This window comes from Amia ocellicauda, chromosome 10 (assembly GCF_036373705.1).
Source record: "Amia ocellicauda isolate fAmiCal2 chromosome 10, fAmiCal2.hap1, whole genome shotgun sequence".
NCBI lineage: Eukaryota > Metazoa > Chordata > Actinopteri > Amiiformes > Amiidae > Amia > Amia ocellicauda.
The window spans coordinates 12,618,732-12,637,178 of record NC_089859.1 but is presented as its reverse complement, the minus strand read 5'-3'; the positions used below and the strand labels follow the sequence as shown (position 1 = coordinate 12,637,178).

The following is an 18,447-nucleotide window of genomic DNA, read 5'->3' as shown; positions in this document are numbered from 1 at the left end:
CGGCCTTCTTTAGGTCAACTGGGCTTTTGAAAGAGGAAAGCAAGGGGTCATGCAGACAACAAACGAGCCAGGGCAAGCCAACGCGGTCTCACCGTGGCCTGCAGAAGAGTCAATCTGATACAGAGAGTGAGCATTCACGGCATTAAGGTACCAAATGAGAAATACCGGTTTGTTTGTTATACTGTGTTACAGTTTGAGTTTAACACTGTTTCTCTACCCTGCAATAATGTGGCTCTTATTTGCTTTCATTTGAATAATTATATCTGTTAAATTACTTCTTGCAGTGATTTCCCCCTGAAATCTGGACTTCTGTTTTCCTTCCCACAATAAATAAGTTATAGGAGCTGTTGGTTATCAAAGACGCCTGAACAGTTCTCATATGCAAAGCAGTTATCAAGGCAAAACATATCTTGAGGGAGGTAGTTTATTTATGTTGATGTAAATTGTAGAGGTCCTTTTGTTTTTTGTTTAGTGTGTCAGAAACAAATGTAAAATTAGATTTTTTTTATTTTTTTGTCTGCGAATAAAGCAATGTGATGATTTCTAAATCTTGTTATCTTATGCACTTTGATATCTTATGAGGTTCATGTAGATGGTCTTGGTTGATTGGAAAAAAAATATTTTGCTTTTAGATGGTATGGTTTATTAAACTCCAAGACCATATTCTTACACAAAATCGTCATTCCTTTGGTTGATCAATGTACATGTTACCAAATGTATACCACAAAGGTAAATACAAATCACCAGTGTGAAAATTACAGGCCGCATCAGAAGCAGTTATGTCATTGTTTAGCTATACACACATATGCACACACAAAGTATGTTGTGATTTGGAGGTACCGAGTAGTTAAGAGGTTACTTGAATTCCTGACTCCTTGTAGAAGCTAATGCACTAGGCACCCAGTGAATTTGTATTATTGCGAGCAGATAAAAACAAAAATGTTCTAAGGACTGTAATTGCCTTGTATTGCTCCACTTTTGAAAGGAACACCAAAGCCGTTCAAGGCCATTAAGCACTCTCCACTTTTTTTTTCCTTTTTGCTCCCATCAAAGATATCTGTGTTAAAAATGACATCTATGTGTTTTTTCTTTTCTCTTTTCGTAGCAACTTGAATATCTGGGTGCTTTTGAGTCTCATTAAAAGTATAAGCAATGCCCTAAATACAAAGGAGTGCACGAACTATATCTATTCATTTGTTTTCAGACCTCTGAACATAATGCTTCCTGTTGTAAGGGATCTGACACTACAAGTGCGAGACTTCGCATCAACAATTTTTGGAATCCAAGTGTAGTGCTTTATCTTTCAACCATACTTTTTTAACTGTCATTTGTTGAAGGGAAATTATGTGAAATATGAGGCACAACAGCACGATTCTAGCAATGGTGTTTACAGAGGCACAATGACTTATTCTTATTACGGGAGCTGCTGCACCACATAATTACTTCTGCCTGTATGTTGCAGGGTTAAACATAGGAATGAGCCGTTTCAACGATGTAATTGTGCCATTATCGCTACCTCTAATAAATGAGTAAAAGACATTAGAATATCATTCTGAAGTGCCACTCTGCCCCTAACCACCCAATCACCACAGAAACACAAGAAGCTCAATTTGATGCCACTGTCTGATAGTAGTCGTTTGGGTCACAGCCAAATTTTCATCTCTGCTTAGAAGACATTACTTTGGGTTTGCAGGGGTTGATGCAGTTGCCCCTCCATATTACTTGCCTGCAGAAGGGGGGAAGAAGAAATGCATTAATTACCCTAATTAACCTGGCCCCTGCAACACGAGTTCAGATCGTTGTACTGAGGGCTGCTTTGACTAACCTGCCAAGAATAGCATAACTGTCCTTTCAAATAAATCCGAGATAATTACCAGTCTAGTTTACAGGGCTTCTGTGATGGTAATAATTAGCACTACTGTATGAAAGGTCACGCTAAACAATTTAGTGAGGATGCTGGCTGCATGGAGATTGGGGTAAAAGGGAGAGTGGAGCTCATCAGCTCTTCCCTTCAGCCCAGAGAATTGGGATTTCACAGCAAGGCTCTCGATTTTTTTTTTCTTCCCTTTTTATCTCTTTCTGCTGAGGAGATACTAAAACCAGAATAAAAAAGCAGCGAAAACAAAACAAAAAAATATACCACAAGCAACAAAGTGTGCCCAATTAAACCTGAATTACTGACAACTAAGTGGGGAATGAAGAGGGATTACCTTTAAGGGGGAAAATAAATCTATCTGTGGTTAATACGAACTTAAGACCATACAAGAGACTGTATTTAGCTATTCATTTTAAAGCCAAAGCTCGTAGATCATGCAAATTCTTAAACAGTAGGAACATTCTCATTACTTGGAGATAGAATAATGGAGCATCAGTGAACGATTAAAAAAAAGTAAAATGTATCAACATTTTAACTTCCCTCAGTTCATACATGACTGATAAAGCCCTGTTTATGAATGTTGTCTGTGAACTAAGTTGCCTGCAGTTTGAACTGGGATTCTGAGGAACTCGGGAGCAATTGCTAATGAGCAATGGCACTGAGAAATGAGGTGCAACATAAACAGGGGTTAGTGCGTCTATTTCTGTGAACTCCCTCTGCAATTCAAGTTACAGTCTTCACATCTGTTCCCACAAGAGGGACCAGCTCTTTCTCCCATCCTTACCAATGAATGGCTTGCATTTTCACACCGTTTCAAACAACACATCGCACACAGAAGCTGAGAGGTGGGTGCCTAATCCCCAGTGCTCCTATGACAGACAGGCAGCAAAACCACTTAATTAGTATTGTCTAAGAGAGACTAGGCCTGGTATAAGAGGGAGTTTTCTGTCCATTTTCATACATTATTTGCAATGAGCCACTGCCTCTCTAAAATAAGAAGGACTGCAAATAAGCCTTTGGTCAAAATCGATTTGGTATTGAAAATCAAGGTGACATAGTAAGAATAGCTTTTAAAATTTATGAATTCTATGCAAATGCACACTATAAATGGTAGCCTTATCATTTTAATTTGCAAGACACAGGGAAATTCACATAATTCTTTATTCCCAAGAGAAACCATTTTATCTTTCCAAAACAGGATAAACAACAGTTTCAAATGAAAATAAAACATCTGAGGTATTGAAATAAAGGCTTTCAAATGTTCTTAAAATGTATTACTGTCATTATCACTTTTAGGAGAAAATACCTCTTTAAATGGATCCTCCATGCTCCATCTTTTCAAATATTACTATGAATTAATATCTCCTTCCAATTCTGTAATAATTTTAGCATTTTTTTTTTCCCCATAAGAAGCAAAGAATGAAAATCTGTAGCCTGATTGAATTGAACTACATGTGCTTGGGCATGCATGCATGTATGTGTGCGTGTGCACGCAAGATGGGGAGTGTTGATACAAACTAAAAATGGCTCAGCTGTAAATCAAACTCAAAACCCTATCTAGCCAAAAGAACAAACTATTTCATTCAGTCCACACACACACACACAAATGTTTTTGATGCTTTGGGGATTTTTTTTCCCCCTTTTCATTATTGTTTGATAAATAGGCTTCATAACATGAATACACAAATAAACTGTCATATTTGATGACCGTAACCTATCTTCTTCCATTTCTGAAGTCTCTAAGAAGTGTTGAGGGAAGCACTGATAAGCACCCCTGATCCTTTTAAAGACGTTTTCATAATCCGGTGGAAGGGAAGCTGCAGCTTTAAGAGACTTAGTCTGGATTATTGCTAGTCCTCCAAATTAAACCAAAAGTCAGCTTTTTGTAGTTGCTCATGCAAGCTGCAGCTTGGCACAGCCCACCAAAACAAGGCTGCTGGAGGGCTATAATTAGAAATGCTCTCTCTAACCCAATAACCGGGGCTCAGAGCTCCCAGGTAAATGGGCAGCCAAACCCAGTTCTGTCTATGTCTTTCCCAGCTGGCCTCACACAGCTTCAAGCCTATTGTCTTTCCTTCCCCGCACCTGGCACCCTTTGCTATTCATCTTAGTTCCAGACAGAATTCCCAGCCAGAGTGGGTGGCATCAGTTTTCCTCTTGTCTCAGCTTCTCGTTGTGACACGGCCAAATCTGGGCTTAATTTAAAACATATAATGATAATAATTCTCAAATACACCGCTTTGTGCCACTCTTTGTACATGATTGCAAGTCGAGTGCACACAAATGCAAACCAAGTGCACGTGTACTGGAGGGGAATTACTTTTGGATGCGCTGGTGAAAACGAGCCAACAGTTGTATTTCTCTACAGTGTCCAAAATGTCTGAGGACATGTGGAAGGTGTGCAGTATTCACCCTGCTTCTAAATGCAGATTTGAAAGGAAAACAACACTGTTTTGGGCTGAGGAAATGTCTCATGAGATAAAGATGTACTCACATAATGTATCATGTCATTTATGATGTGGATTGTAAACAGTTAAGTTTAGTTCAGTGATAATAGTTTGTCTCCACAGGAAAGAGGTTTCAAATGCAAAAGAAATACTGCATAAACTCACTACACGAGCAAATCCCTTCAGAGGAGGCCCACTATATATTACTCTTTGTTACAATATCCCCTAGACATCTGCAGATTCAAGCGCATGGTGACTCAGACAAAGTAAATTGTACCTATAGACCTGCAGCTGTACTGCTGCAGAATTACACTAGCTCCTCCAGAGATAACCCACTAGTCTGTCTACCCAAAGCAAGCATAATGTTTGTGTCTCTGGGTGTGTGTGTGTGTGGGGGGGGGCGCAGTTGGGTGGGTGTGGGTGTTAATGTGTATGTGTCTGTGCCATTAGTGCTCTTGTCTGCTTTGTTTAGGTTAATGATCCCTCAGCAGTTGTTTAGTCAAAGCAGAAGACCAGACTCCATGGTGCCCTGGTCTAATTTCCCCTAAAGAGACATTAAAGCCCTATCATTATAAGAGGGAAACAAGTTGCAAACTCATTCCTCCTTCAGACATCTCCTTTAGCATCTCAGTCAGTTCTGGCTTTGATGGAGAACAGTTGCCTAAACAAGAGCTAAATAAGACCAAATTGAACCAACAATTGTAATTAGGAGGGCGAGTTACAATGAAGCATTAATCTGTTTTTTGTGTGTGTGTGTGTTTTGTTACTTCTTATGCTTAAAAAGTCTGAAAACAATGACGAATGTGCATCCAATTTAAAATAAAATTTAATTCCCAGAGTAAAATATTGTAGTTACCTCCCATCATAGAAAAACAATTCGGCAACAGGTCAAGCTACTATCAAACTATCAAAGTTGTATCTGTGACTTTTATATATATATTTTATACAAATATTTTCTCTGTAGAATCATACCCTCGGAAACTAGTCATTCGAGTTCTAGTGGAAATATTAATTTTGCAGTCCTATCTTTTCAGAACATCAAATGCCTACGTTCCAATACCATCATCTTCAAGGTTACCCAAAGACAAGCCTGTACAAGACCGAGGTGCCAATATCCAATACTAAATTCATATCATCCATCCCACAAGCTGAAACCACATTCAACAATTAAATGAAAAGTATTTGCCACTGCTGCAGACTTCACTAAAGCATATGTGGCTTTCGGTATTGACTTGTATACACATTTTCTTTTGTGCTCTGGTGTGGAATCTCCAATTGATAACGGCTGTGAACACTGGACTCTAATCACCCCTTTATTTCCCACAAATTCTCCACTTTTCTGCTGTACACGAGAAAACGTGACACCAAAAGAGAGAAGGGGTTTTCATGTTGTCACTGTGACACTGAGGGAAGTGTTGCTGTGAGGCCTGTACCCCGTCACACCCCATTAAGTAGGATGTGTGAGGCTGCTACAGCTCATTACATGCTCTGCCTCCTGTTCTGGGGATGAACAATGCGCAATTACAGTATCCTGCTGTTTCACAGTAACCATACTTCTGTCTTTCTCACTTGTTTACCGCCATGCTATGAACACATGCAAAATAAATAAATAAATAGTAAATGAAGGCAGTGCATATGTAATAGGGATGCTTTTCCCCACCCCACAGAAAAAGCAAATAATACAAACACGTGCTATAGAAATAATCTGTACCTTGTAGCCTTCAGATATTAAGATATTGCATGTTTAATGACTTTTCAATTACATGCTATACAGTGTCAATTTGATATATATAGCCTGGACTTATTCATTACCGTTTGAATTTTGTTCTTTCAATTTACTGTACTCTCCAATATTTATTAGCACTTGGGAGGCATCTTGTATCATTTGGTTAGTTATTTTAATATTATGCTTTTCTTCAGAGTAAGATTTGTACCTGACTGTCAGGTATGTTTATCCCCAGGAGCATTTCCTATTTTAGGAAGCAATATAATACCTTTGACTTTTGATATGGCTTTTTAGTTTTTCCTAGAGGATGTTATCTCTATATTTGGCATTAAAGTATTAAGCATTAAAAAAGGACATCCAGGTTTGTCTTTGGAACGCTGGAGCCTTAAGTGATTGCTATATTTCATTCTACATCATTTACATCAATGTGTGTCTGATGGTAGGATTGTAATGATTTTGCATTGCAAAAAGGCACATCTGTAAAGTGCAAACACAGAAAACCTTGTTTGACATCCTTATTCCCTGCCTCCCCAACTCCCCCCCATCTCTCCTGCAAACCTGTAAATCTCCATTCTACTCCATAGGATCCGACCGTCTTGTAATGCATGCAGAGGCTGACATTTAATCAGATAAGGGAAAATGTTAATAAACTTCTTCCTTCCTTCTCTTTGTTTTAGGCAAAAACAGGACACTTTAAAAGGTCAGTCACTGCTGGTGTCTGGCTTTGCTGCATCTTAGAAATGGCCTTTCACAAAGTCATGCTTCACAACTCATGTCATTACAGCAGTCTGTTCTTAGATTGTGCACATGTAGTCTGTGTGTATCGTTACATAACAAAGTTCAAAAGACACCTCGTCAGCGTATTGAAAGCAATCAGTAAGTTCAGGTATGATTCTTTAATTACTGGGTACACAAGTGGAACCGCAGTGGAATAAATCCTGGACTCAGCCCATTCCCATCCTGTTAAGCATCTTTATTCATGAATTTTAATTAATACCTTTCTACTCTTGCATTTGAGCAAAATTAAATTCTGTTGCTTTATCACTAAGTGTGCTCAAATAATGATGCTAATTCAAAGTTATAATTAGATTTTTTTTAATGTTTCATATCCAAGGGATGGTTAGACTTCAGCTTTGTTTTTTATGTATTGGAGGATTTATTTATTTATTTATTTAATTTCCCCAAAGAGAAACCCCCTACACAAACGCACTACACATCTTTTCAAAGATATTCTATAACCCCAAGTCACTCTTATCAGCTTAAAGAGCGAAACACATGGGGAATATTTGTCCAATTTTAGAAAAACTGACAGCGTAAATTAAATGGAAATGTACGTTTTTCAAATGCTGTCAGAAATTTACTAAAAAGCTGTAGATAATGAATATTCATTGACCAGGACCCTTTAAACTTTTAATATGTTATACCGCATTTGAAGAACATATTTCCTACTAGTACACTGTCAATTAAGCGAATGGCAAAGCTGTGTTTCATTGTTAACGTCTTGATGATTGCCAAAGACCGCTAACTCAACCCCTCTAAATGCTTGTGTATATTGGCACAAGCAACTAAAAATTTTAAATATTGATGAAGGGAATGGTGCAATGCAACAGCCTTTTGTCTAGCCCTATGGCGAAGGCAACTGGTCTAACTTGTGTTAAAGAATCTAGGCCGACCTTTCGTATCCTATTAATTTAACTGCAGGCGTTTTGAAAACTGGCACTGAAATCTGTGCTAATGAGAGATGAGGTTAGGAGGGGGAAAAATCATTTAATTAAGTTATTTTTTCTCTGCTGCAGTCCCCTACTTGAAGATTTTTTTGAAACCAATACAGTTTTATTGAGTCTTTATAACTACTAACACTCTTCAGATAGCACTAATATTCATCCTGAAATCAAAAGTTGATATCAAAGAGAGGGTGGCATATTTCCAGCTATGTTTAGAATTGAAAAAAAAAAAGTGTCAGAAGATTTGTCAAGAGATATATTAACCAGATATCAAGACGTTGTGAGCTGTGGTTGTCTGAATGCTTTTAAAATTTGGAATCATGTATATTATTTATTTTATGTAGTCAAATTTCTTCATTTTATTCTGTGCTGAGTTATTTTGGTTATGGTCTTCTTATGTATATATGTATTTGTCTTAAAGAAGTCTCAAGCAGTACAATTCAAGGCATACATTCATTCAGCATTTTTAAAACAGATACACACTGCAGCAGACTTGGTTGGTTTCACCCCCCCTGGAAATTAGATAACGACTTAATTTACATTCAGTGTCTGTGCTCGATGTGAACCTGTAAATCTCGTTTGGCGATGCTGGCATGTTAGATGATAAGGTAGAATTGATACTTAATTTTATCCTCAAGTGTTATGAACCTCTGTGGCTTTAAAATAATTTAAATTAGCAACTGTATTAATTCTGAAGCAATGAAATATACATACTGCCGAAAGACATCTGACGTAATATATAATTTTTCCACTTGTTTTTCCAATTATTTAATGTCAATCCTCTTATGCACATTCTCAGTAATCCATTTGTTATAGTTTCATTTAGTGGTATGTGCTGACTGATTTTGAGAAGTTTGTTTTGAAAATCACAAACCGGTTCAGCAGAAAATTAAATGGAGGCTCGCAAAGAAAATGCACACTAGGATATCCAACCAAGGGTGGAAGCAGCCAATCATGCACAAGTGTCTCTCTGGAGATGATTACATTTTAAGGTTTTTTTCTTTTGTAAGAAGATAAAGTGTTAAAAGTAATACATCTCACAGCCACTTAAGACTTCATCACCTTAAGTTGTTGACGTCAGTCACCATGGTACTGCCTCCAAGGATTCCTTTATTACAACATTCATCACAGAGAACACAAATATACTTCACCTGCTTAGATTTCCCATATTATTCTAGAAACAGTTGTCATTCATTTTCTTTGACATTCTAAGCAAATCAATTACATTAAACAAGTACTGACCGTAAGCAGCCCGTTTAATGCACCTCTAGCCTTGTGGTTGTATTATTAATCATATTTCTATGTTGTCACATTTTTTCTGTGCAATTTTATGAGTAGCATTTATAGGTGCTGCTTTTGGATGCACTTGACTCTTCTAAGTATTTTTACAGTGTGCTTTCTTATTTTAAATCTGAAATAAGCATGAAGGGAACAGCTGATAAATTATGAATATCTTACATAATATCAAGTAAAAGCAGTGAATACAATACAAGAAATTGACAGGTTATTTCACGTGTTGCCATGGTGAAGAAACGGTGTACAACTCCTTTGTGACTCTCATTACTTGCAAAATTACTGTATCAGCAAATCTAATCTATCTGTGGAATAAAACATAGCCTTCCGAACCTATGTAGTTAAAAACTCAGCAGTCTAGAAAGGTTTACTCAGACTTTGAATGAGAAGAATGTTATTCCTATGTTTTCACTTTCTGACATTCTTGAAGTTTATATCAATCTGAGTGCAGCCGATAACTACCTGCTCTCTCCCTTTCCCTGCTTACTTTTTATGATAATGCAATATCACTCAGAAGGATGGTCCACTAAAGAACAACAAAGCAAAAACGAAAGCATTTGGAAAAACATACAAAAGGCAATGCACAGATTTTTCCAGGCTTTTGCATGCAACTGAATATTCTCTTTGACAATCAATGCATAGGATCTGAAGAAACCAGTAATAATATATTGACATTTTTCCTCTGAGATAAGAAACGCTGATAAATTTGCTAACCTAATATCATACATATTTTGTATCGATTACTTCCATTGACTTTTAGGTTCGCTTTCTGAACCCGTCCACAACCAGCACTTAACATTTTGTATTACAGTTAAAGAAAGCCTGCCATATAATATATTCTGATTTATTACAGTAGTCATCATGAGCTTAGCTGATTACGGCTTTGTTACACATAAAAATGCCTGTTTACACACACAGGCAAAAATTATAATGTCCCTGTCACCAGGGAGTTTTAACCCTGAGGGAAGTACTGAAAAGGGGCAACCATACGTCTACCAAAAGCATTTTCAAGCAGGTCTTCAAATTCAGATTTCTGCACATTAGTGGAGAGGCTAGATGCTGTGATGTCGTCCCTGTCTCCTGTCTTTCTAGTCATTATTTTTAAGCTTGCTCTACATGAGGCTGTTTTATCCCAATGCACAAAGTGAGCTAACATCACATCTTGTTATGAGAAGGATGTAGTGACATGCTTATGTCATTCTGTGTCAAGCAACGCTGTTTTGACACTGCTGCTTTGGACGGCACGCACTGATCCAAACAAGAGGTCGGGGGCCTGGGGGCATGTGGTGGGGGACACATAGGCCGTATTTCATATTTGCTCGCGTGCCTTTCATTAAAACATATTTACACTTTTCTTTAAAATAAATAAATAAAAGTCTTGGCATGCATTTGTGTGTTCCAGCACAAAAAAGCCTCTGACATTTCTCAAATACGAATGAACATTTCCTAGATTTCTAGGGTGTTTTGCAAAGGTCAAAAATGTGTTCTCTTTGCTCCAAATAGCTGTACAGTCCTCTCTATTAGCAAGACTGAAAAGACAAGAAAAACCCTGTACCTGAGACTCTAAATCAGAAGAATCAAACATTATAATACATTTCTAATGCCTCCTCGTTAATGCGAGCAAGGTGCCTTAGAAAGCACTTGAGATGATGTAGCTTGACATTCATTTGAAGCAGAGACACAGGAGTTCACAGTACTTTGACCCACTGAGTACACATGAAAACATTCAAGGGCACGCAACCAAAGTTGCCATTTACTGTTATCTGCGATTTAATTTATTTATTTTTCCAGAAGATTGGAATTTTTCTTTCTTTATCCATTATGTGTGGGACTTCTTATTGAAACTGTTTAAATCTTTCTATCTAATCAGTGATCCCGAGCTCAATAAAGTCTTTGCACAAAGCCTCTCCATGAGACAATGTACCGTGACCTTTACTTTATCTTGTATGGGATTTAGACAGATTAATTGGATTAGTTTGATGAAATTTAGAGAAGTGCAAAACCTTGCATATTTAATTAATGAAAACAGTTGGGCTTAAAAGAAGAACCACCCCCCCCTCCACCACCACCACCACATTTCACATCACATTTTCCACATAGTCGGAAGCTAATTTAAAAGAATAATAATACATAAAATCTACAAAGAGTGACGGAGTAAAAACTTGTGTAGTCACAAGAAATCAAATACTGGGAGAAGGCAAATACTTGCTTTCAACCCATTAAATTAAAACAACAACAACAACAAGGTCCTACACTGACACTTTTATTTTAAGCATCAAGGTCAAGGAAAACAATCTGGCAAATCGAGGCAGAGAACAATTAAGAGCCATCTAAGGATGAACTGCTAGTGTAATTAGCATGTTTACCAAGTTTATAGACTAGACATGTTTAAAGTGTCTCTCAGAACAGCACACCAGGGACCAAGACAACAGACATTTCCATTCTCACACGCAGAGGCAAATACTTATGGTGCTACACGGTTTGAAATCCCTTTGAGTTTCAACAGCACTTCAAACTTCACTCACAGTGTCCCAGCCAAAAGTCTGTATGACATGAAAACCTTACTTTTAAAAGCAGAGGGAACAGTAACAACAAGAACAACAAAAAATGAAAAATGTGCAACACACCAGAATTGTTTGGAGAATTCCCATGGTTCAACAGAAGCACAAGCTGATGTGAATAAATATGAAGCATATTTTATCATTATCCATCATTATCCAAGTAAAAATAAATAAACACATATACTATATTTGAATGTATAGATACACAGACTGATAGACTGATTATGGTTGATATTTCCTTCTAAACATTTATTTGATTTAACATATCATTTGAATGAGGTTCTGCTCCTAAATGACAGTAAGGTTCTACTGCATGTATAGTTTCCTCCTTTGGCATTGAAATGCTGGCAGGTGCCGTTCACATATGATTTCTTGAGCCACTCAATGCAGATACATATTATAAACATGTATGCAAAACAATAGTGTGCAACATCTTTATTTAAGTGCTTCCTTGTTCCCTTTCATAGTGTACAACAACCTATCCATGCCTGTTGGGATTTAAAAGTTGTAACTTAAACAATGCAAGTTGACAACAATTTGACAAGTTCTTTTGAATAGAAAGCACAACACTATAGGCAGCCCGTTTGTAGGTTAAAAGTTGATCAGAACAACTGGACTATTGACAGCTGAAATTTATATATATATAAATTTATATAGTAGAAGTATAATTCAGGCATAGGATTAAATTACAAGCACTTGTATTGATAAACTGTATTTGCAAAATCATGGTTTAAAAGTCTACAATATTATGTTTGTGAGACCTTCGAAAACCATTTAAACTCATAAGAAACCTGGCCATGTTGTTTTTTCATCTGCATTCTAGACCACTGTAATGTGTGTAGGCGGACAATATATAACATATTTTAATTACTCATTTAATTAAGGCTTTGTGTCACTTTCATCAAATGCAGAACCTACCAGTTGCACTGCTTTCAGCTTACGCACCACTGACTGCTCAAGGCCTCAAAACAAGTGCAGTGATTTCAAATGTGACTTTTAAAAATATGTCTTCATAGCAAATATCAAATTAGCCTTCCTTATCAAGCAGAAAAACATACAAATTATCCAGTACCTAAGTGCCATATGCTTACAATGAAGTTTAAGTAGCAACCTTTAGTGAAGGGGAATGTAAGCATCTGGAAAAAGAGCACTTCTACTTGCATAAAAAAACACACACAAAAAAAACGTTTTTATTTAGCCTACATATAAAGCTATCTTAAAATTCCAATAAAAGTAAATTATAAATAATTATATGTTTTTAAACTGTAAGTATTTAAAAATGAACATGTAAATGGAACTTAACAAAACCATTTTCCGATTAAATGGAAAAGAATAATTAAGATGTCGAACATATGTAAATGCCTTGTTAAACATATGTTCAAAAGTAGATGCAGTCAAACAAAATAAAAATTGTATGAAACTGAGGAACCATGCAGAAGCCTCCTACCTATTTAACAATCTACCCAACTAACTAGGAAGCCAATCCAGCAATGTTGTACTCAGGTCAAACAGGGGAATACATCATCCTTTCCACTACGATTTCCTTGGGAATCACTGAGTTACATATCTTTAAGAAAGCACTCCTTTTGAAACAATTGTTTAACCACAGAGAGTTCCTTCAGGGATTTACAAACCACTTCTCAAGGGTAAAAAATTATAAATGGTCTGCAATTACTTGAAGCTTACAGTGAATGTTTCAGATATTGTCTATTGTTGTCCCTGGTTTGTCCCAATTACCTAAGTGTCTTTCTGCCTCTTTGAAGAGTAGAGACTCTGCCCCACAGACAATGTCTCCATGCTTGGCTCCAAGCCTTCGGGCATCTCTTTGCCTAATAGAGTTTTTGCACACCTGACTCAGAAACATCTCCCCTGGTAATCCAGCTCAGGAATGTTAAAGCGCTACCAATCCGCACAGACCTGTCAGTGCCAAGAGTACGGCCTAATCCAAGAAGCATCAAACCCACTGCGAAAATGATGTATGATTTTAGTTCCAAATCTCCCGTGGCTGGTACTAGGGAATTAGATAAGAATTCTAGGGAAATTAACTGTGGTAACATTCTTTCTCGCGTGGGTTTTATCAAAGCCTTTTGTATTTCTCACCTGGAATCACTGTAGCTCGATTTATTTTTATACAATATATAAAATGTCTCTAATTAGTAATGCCTGTGAAAACCAATATAAAAGGATGAAATATGAATCATTAAGAAACACAATAGATAGATGGAAATGTACAAAATGTAGGAAATGTATACATGGATTATGTTTGTATGCAAATACTTTTAGAAATTCTGATATGAGATTTGTACATCTAATGCAAGGGTCAAGGAAGAATTGTAGGAGTATGTGGTATGGGTTAAGGAAGATAGCATAGGCACAGGTGTGAATTTCTAATCACACAACAACACAACAACATTTCAGTCACAGCGAGAGCTTACTCAACACTGCCTGAAGAGTCGAGGGTTTTCATGCCCCAACTTGCTGCCGTCTATACTTCCTGGAATTAAATAATTGTTTATATCTTGTAAAATAAGGATGTCATTATATTGTTTCCTAATACAGCTGGATTTACTCAATACACTTGTTTCAAAACAGCAGAAAACATTATCACCCTTAAAACACCTATATGTAACCTAGAATGCACCAAAGAGTTCTATAATATGTTCCAGAAATTGGTTTTGCTTTTCAATTCTTAAATCTAAAATGATCTAAAATAACCTCCACTAGCTAGACTAGACAGACATCAAGCTATTGTATTGTTACTCAGCCCCAAACTTAAGGAGTGAAACGTATGGTTTATCTTGCTGTTTGCTGTTTACCCAAAGCATCACTTTCTTGAAGGTTCTTTATCTTTTATGTCAGACACAGAAGGCATCCTGTGCCCAGCCAGTGACCCCCTCACCTTGCCGCCTCCTCTCCCCTCTCTCTCACTCAACATTACTACCTTCTTTCCCTCCTTTTCCTTCACCATGGCTGTCAGCGTCATGTGGAGGGCAGAGAATAATGAAAATGCATATGCAAAGTAGTGTAAGGTAGCCACAGACAGTGATCAAAAATTTGAAAATTAGGAAAATACGGCTGGTTCCAAGACACCTGGTATCGCAGCGCGCTCTCTTCTGATGTCAAATATCAGATGCTTAAGCTTTGCATATTAGATAAGCAACAAAATCAATCTGCTACCTTATTTGTTTAGTTTTTTTCCCTCTTTTTCATTAACGTGGACAAATAAAGGTTCTCTAATCCCACTACAAAGGGCCCTTCATTGGATGCTTAAGCCTCAATACCGTATTCAGTTTTACACTACAGTATAATTCCTTTGTGTCTCCATCCATAGTTTATCCTTCTGTTAACCTCCGAAAAGCAGAGCATGACCTGCATGCTACCTGCAGATAAATAAAGAAAAAAACATCAGTGTCACAAGCTCTGCCACAGCTGGACTATCTTCATATTGACGGGTTCAAAGAGCTGCATCCGACACTCCTTCCTGCCCACGGGCACATAGATCTGACTCGAATCGCACAGCTAATAATCCACTCCTAAGACGAGTGATAAATCAGCTTCATGCTAAAAGAACGTCTCATTGATTCCAATGATCAGCGATACGGAGGGTGGGAGGAAAATGAAATCAACCGATCCATCAATGGCTTGCCTTTTACCTGAAAGAGCTCTGCTGTTGGAGGGGGAGGGGGGTGTCGATTATATGTTTCGTTTCAACTGAAAACATCTACTTGCTGTTCATTTGCTTGAGCAGAGAGGTCGGTGTGTCCATTGATTTCAGTAGCCCAGTTCATAGAGGCTGAAATCCATAAGCTAAGGATCAGGTGGTCTGTGCACAGCCAATGTCAGTTCCCATAGCCTCTGCAGTGAAGCTTTCTGTTCAGACACTGAAATCCTTTTCAGGAAATAAACCGCACTGTTGACACCCACTAGTTCTCGTATGAACACCGTATGAAATGCTATATTTTTTTCTCATAAAAAAACAACAACAAAGATAAATTGCTTTTCAGATTAGCAGCTCATAGACAAATGAAAACCGTATTCAATTTAAACTGGTCTTGTTAGGGATATTTATGTACGTGTTTGAGTATTTTAAAGAGCTTAAATGGATGTATGGTTCAGTACTGAAGAGACATGGATTATTACTAGTTAAGTATATATGAAATGGCATGTGGTAGAATTTATATACCCATCAATTAAAGTGACAAATGTGCAGATTCCTATTGCTCTGCACACAAAAAAGAGAAAGTAGAAAAAGCAAATCTGTTTTGACAAGTTTCCAAAGCATTCTGGCATGGTTACCGAAACCACATCTCTCCCATTACCCAGTTTTTGTAAAATGGTTACAGGGCATCCTATAGTAATTTCTGCATATCCTGTGTAAATCAATTTGTATGAGCAATTAAGAACAGATATATTTGCCACTATAAAAATACAAATTTGATTAGGGGTGTATTTGTCAGTTAATTATCTGTATCATGAGGAACAGACTATTTACCTAACCTCTCTGGTGTGTGGCTGTATTCACCTGTTTTGAATGCGCAATAATAACTAAGCTGAAGGGCTTGCTGTTTCAAGAAATACAATTTAACAAATGATCATCCAGTATGTGTTTTACACAGATCAAAATACTGTAACAATTGGAGAAGCATACATTGTAAACATCCTCGAAGCTGAACTATTGTAACCTGATGAGCAGCTTCGGACGGCACTCAAAAGAAGGTTTAGCCAACTCTGCAATCGTTCTACATAGGCCATGCCCTTTGAAAACGCACTAGCTCTAACCAGGCGATCTATCTCCCAGGGTGGTAGCTGCACACTTTGTAGGACGGAGAGGGTCTCACCTCTGGCAGCGGCATGCCGTTGATGATGAGGTCAGGTTGCTGTGGCCCCTGGCCGGTGAAGGTATGGTGATAGCCGTGGTTGGGGGCGGCATTGCGCGAATTCTGGTTCTCCACGTTGAGGAAGGTGCTCTCGGAGCGCCTGCAGCCCAGTGGTAAGCTCTGCTGGTGGTAGTCGAAGTAGTTGAGCGAGGAGGTGAGAGACGAGCAACTCACCACGTTCATCTTGTCAGTCTCCTCCACGTCTCGAGGCACCAGCCGGATGTCGTTCTTGCTGATCTTCTTTTTCTTGTTGGATTTCTTCTGGTTGCCATAGGAGTACTCCGCCACCCTGCGCAGATAGAAAAAACTGAACAGGCTCAATAAAGCAGTGTGCTGCTTTCACCACCTGCACAGATAGCTTGGGGTCAAAAAGTAGCCCTGTTCACGGGACCTGCAGGCTGTTGCTAAGCTTTGTGCAGCTGATGCTTTCATTACAAAGTTACAAATTACAAAGATCATTTGTTTTTTTGTATTTACATCTAGGCGTAGTTCAACCGTTATCTCCCTTCAACAAACAAAACATAAAATAATGCAATATACCCACACAGAGATAGACACACACAGGCACACAATAGAACACAACATCCTTTGTTAAAATATGCAAAGAAATGTAAAAGGTAAATTTGTTTTTCCTTGCTGCTTTTGGATGTAAGGGCACCATAAATTCACATGTTGTTGAAACCAGCCGCTGTGGTTATTTCATGCAGATACGCTTTGCATTTTCATTCTAATCAGTGGGAAAAAACAACACACGAATGAAAGAAGGATACATCTGAAGGATACCTTACCAAATTAGGTTGTGTTAATCAGACTCTATAAAACAGCATTCAATCCAGCCTATTCTACTTTCACCCAGACCTATATGAATGAGTCCAGCAAACATAATCTATTTACATCACCTTACACAATATACTATTTCATTTTTTAAAGCCCTGCAGAACTATATGCACAAACAAAATCACCACAAAAAAAAAATCGTATGTTAATACTGCATCTAAAAAAACTCTCACGCTGCATGAATAACACCCTTAACCTCAGGAGGTTCACTGTTCTGTGCTCTAGATTTGATTTTTCATTGAGATGCAGGCTGTGTATGCTTTTTCCTCCCTTTTCTAGTGGAAAAAAAACAGTAACAGACGATGAGCCTTATCTTTCAAAGAACATATTAAAACAGTTTTCTTTGCGTGATTAAAAACATATAAAAAGAAATGGTGTGTCACTTGGGTTTGTCTTCATACCAGGATTGTCAGATTCTGTCACTGTTCTACTTTAAATCAACAGTAAAGGGATAATAAAAACTTGGACAGAAAACTGGATAGAGAATGCATGTTTCAGCACTTAAAAGCACAGCACAGTGCTAAAAATTGAATGCACTTTAGCACTAACAAGCATAACAGTAAAGGATCCCTGGCAATACAGAAAGGTAAGATTTGTAGAAAATGCACTGGGGGAAATCTGGATTGTTAGCATGTTCTTAGCTTGTCAGTTAGCATGTTGTGTGCATGTCATTTCATATCATCTATTTTATTGGCTTGTTTATTTTCAACATAGTGTTATCTGTATTTGATTTTGTTTTGTTTCATTCAAAGGAAATCAAAACCATATCCTATGCAAACTGGGCGGATCGTTATGAAAAAATAACATTGTCACATATCTAACATTCTGATGAAGGATAATGTGAACTGAGTGAAGTTAATTAATGTAAATGCCTATGAGGAATGCCAAGGGTAAGTTCATGAAAGTCAGGGCACCCACTACAAAGACAAGACTGAGACTGACAAAACAATGGGAAAATCATTCCCTAGGACTGTCCTTCAGTGGTATTTTAGTACACCTCTCCACCAGGAGTCAGGAGATTAGAATCTGGCAGTCACAATAATGGTAAATTTGCAATATTTTTCACGGAATGCCCCAAGGCAGTTTCCAGCAAAGAGACACTAGAA

At 37.7% G+C, this 18,447-nt stretch overlaps 1 protein-coding gene across 4 annotated transcripts in view; it reads right to left on the bottom strand.

Annotated features, from left to right (window-relative positions):
• The window catches only part of pcdh19 (protocadherin 19), a 61,113-nt gene that overhangs the window by 35,985 nt on the left and 6,681 nt on the right, over window positions 1–18,447 (bottom strand). Inside the window, exon 2 of one of the 4 annotated variants that reach the window (XM_066715006.1) lies at window positions 16,679–16,811. In XM_066715006.1, the coding sequence (XP_066571103.1) occupies window positions 16,679–16,811 (133 nt within the window). Of the gene's footprint in view, window positions 1–16,465; window positions 16,812–18,447 lie in introns of all 4 variants that reach the window. The other 3 variants (XM_066715007.1, XM_066715004.1, XM_066715005.1) reach the window with 3 other exon arrangements.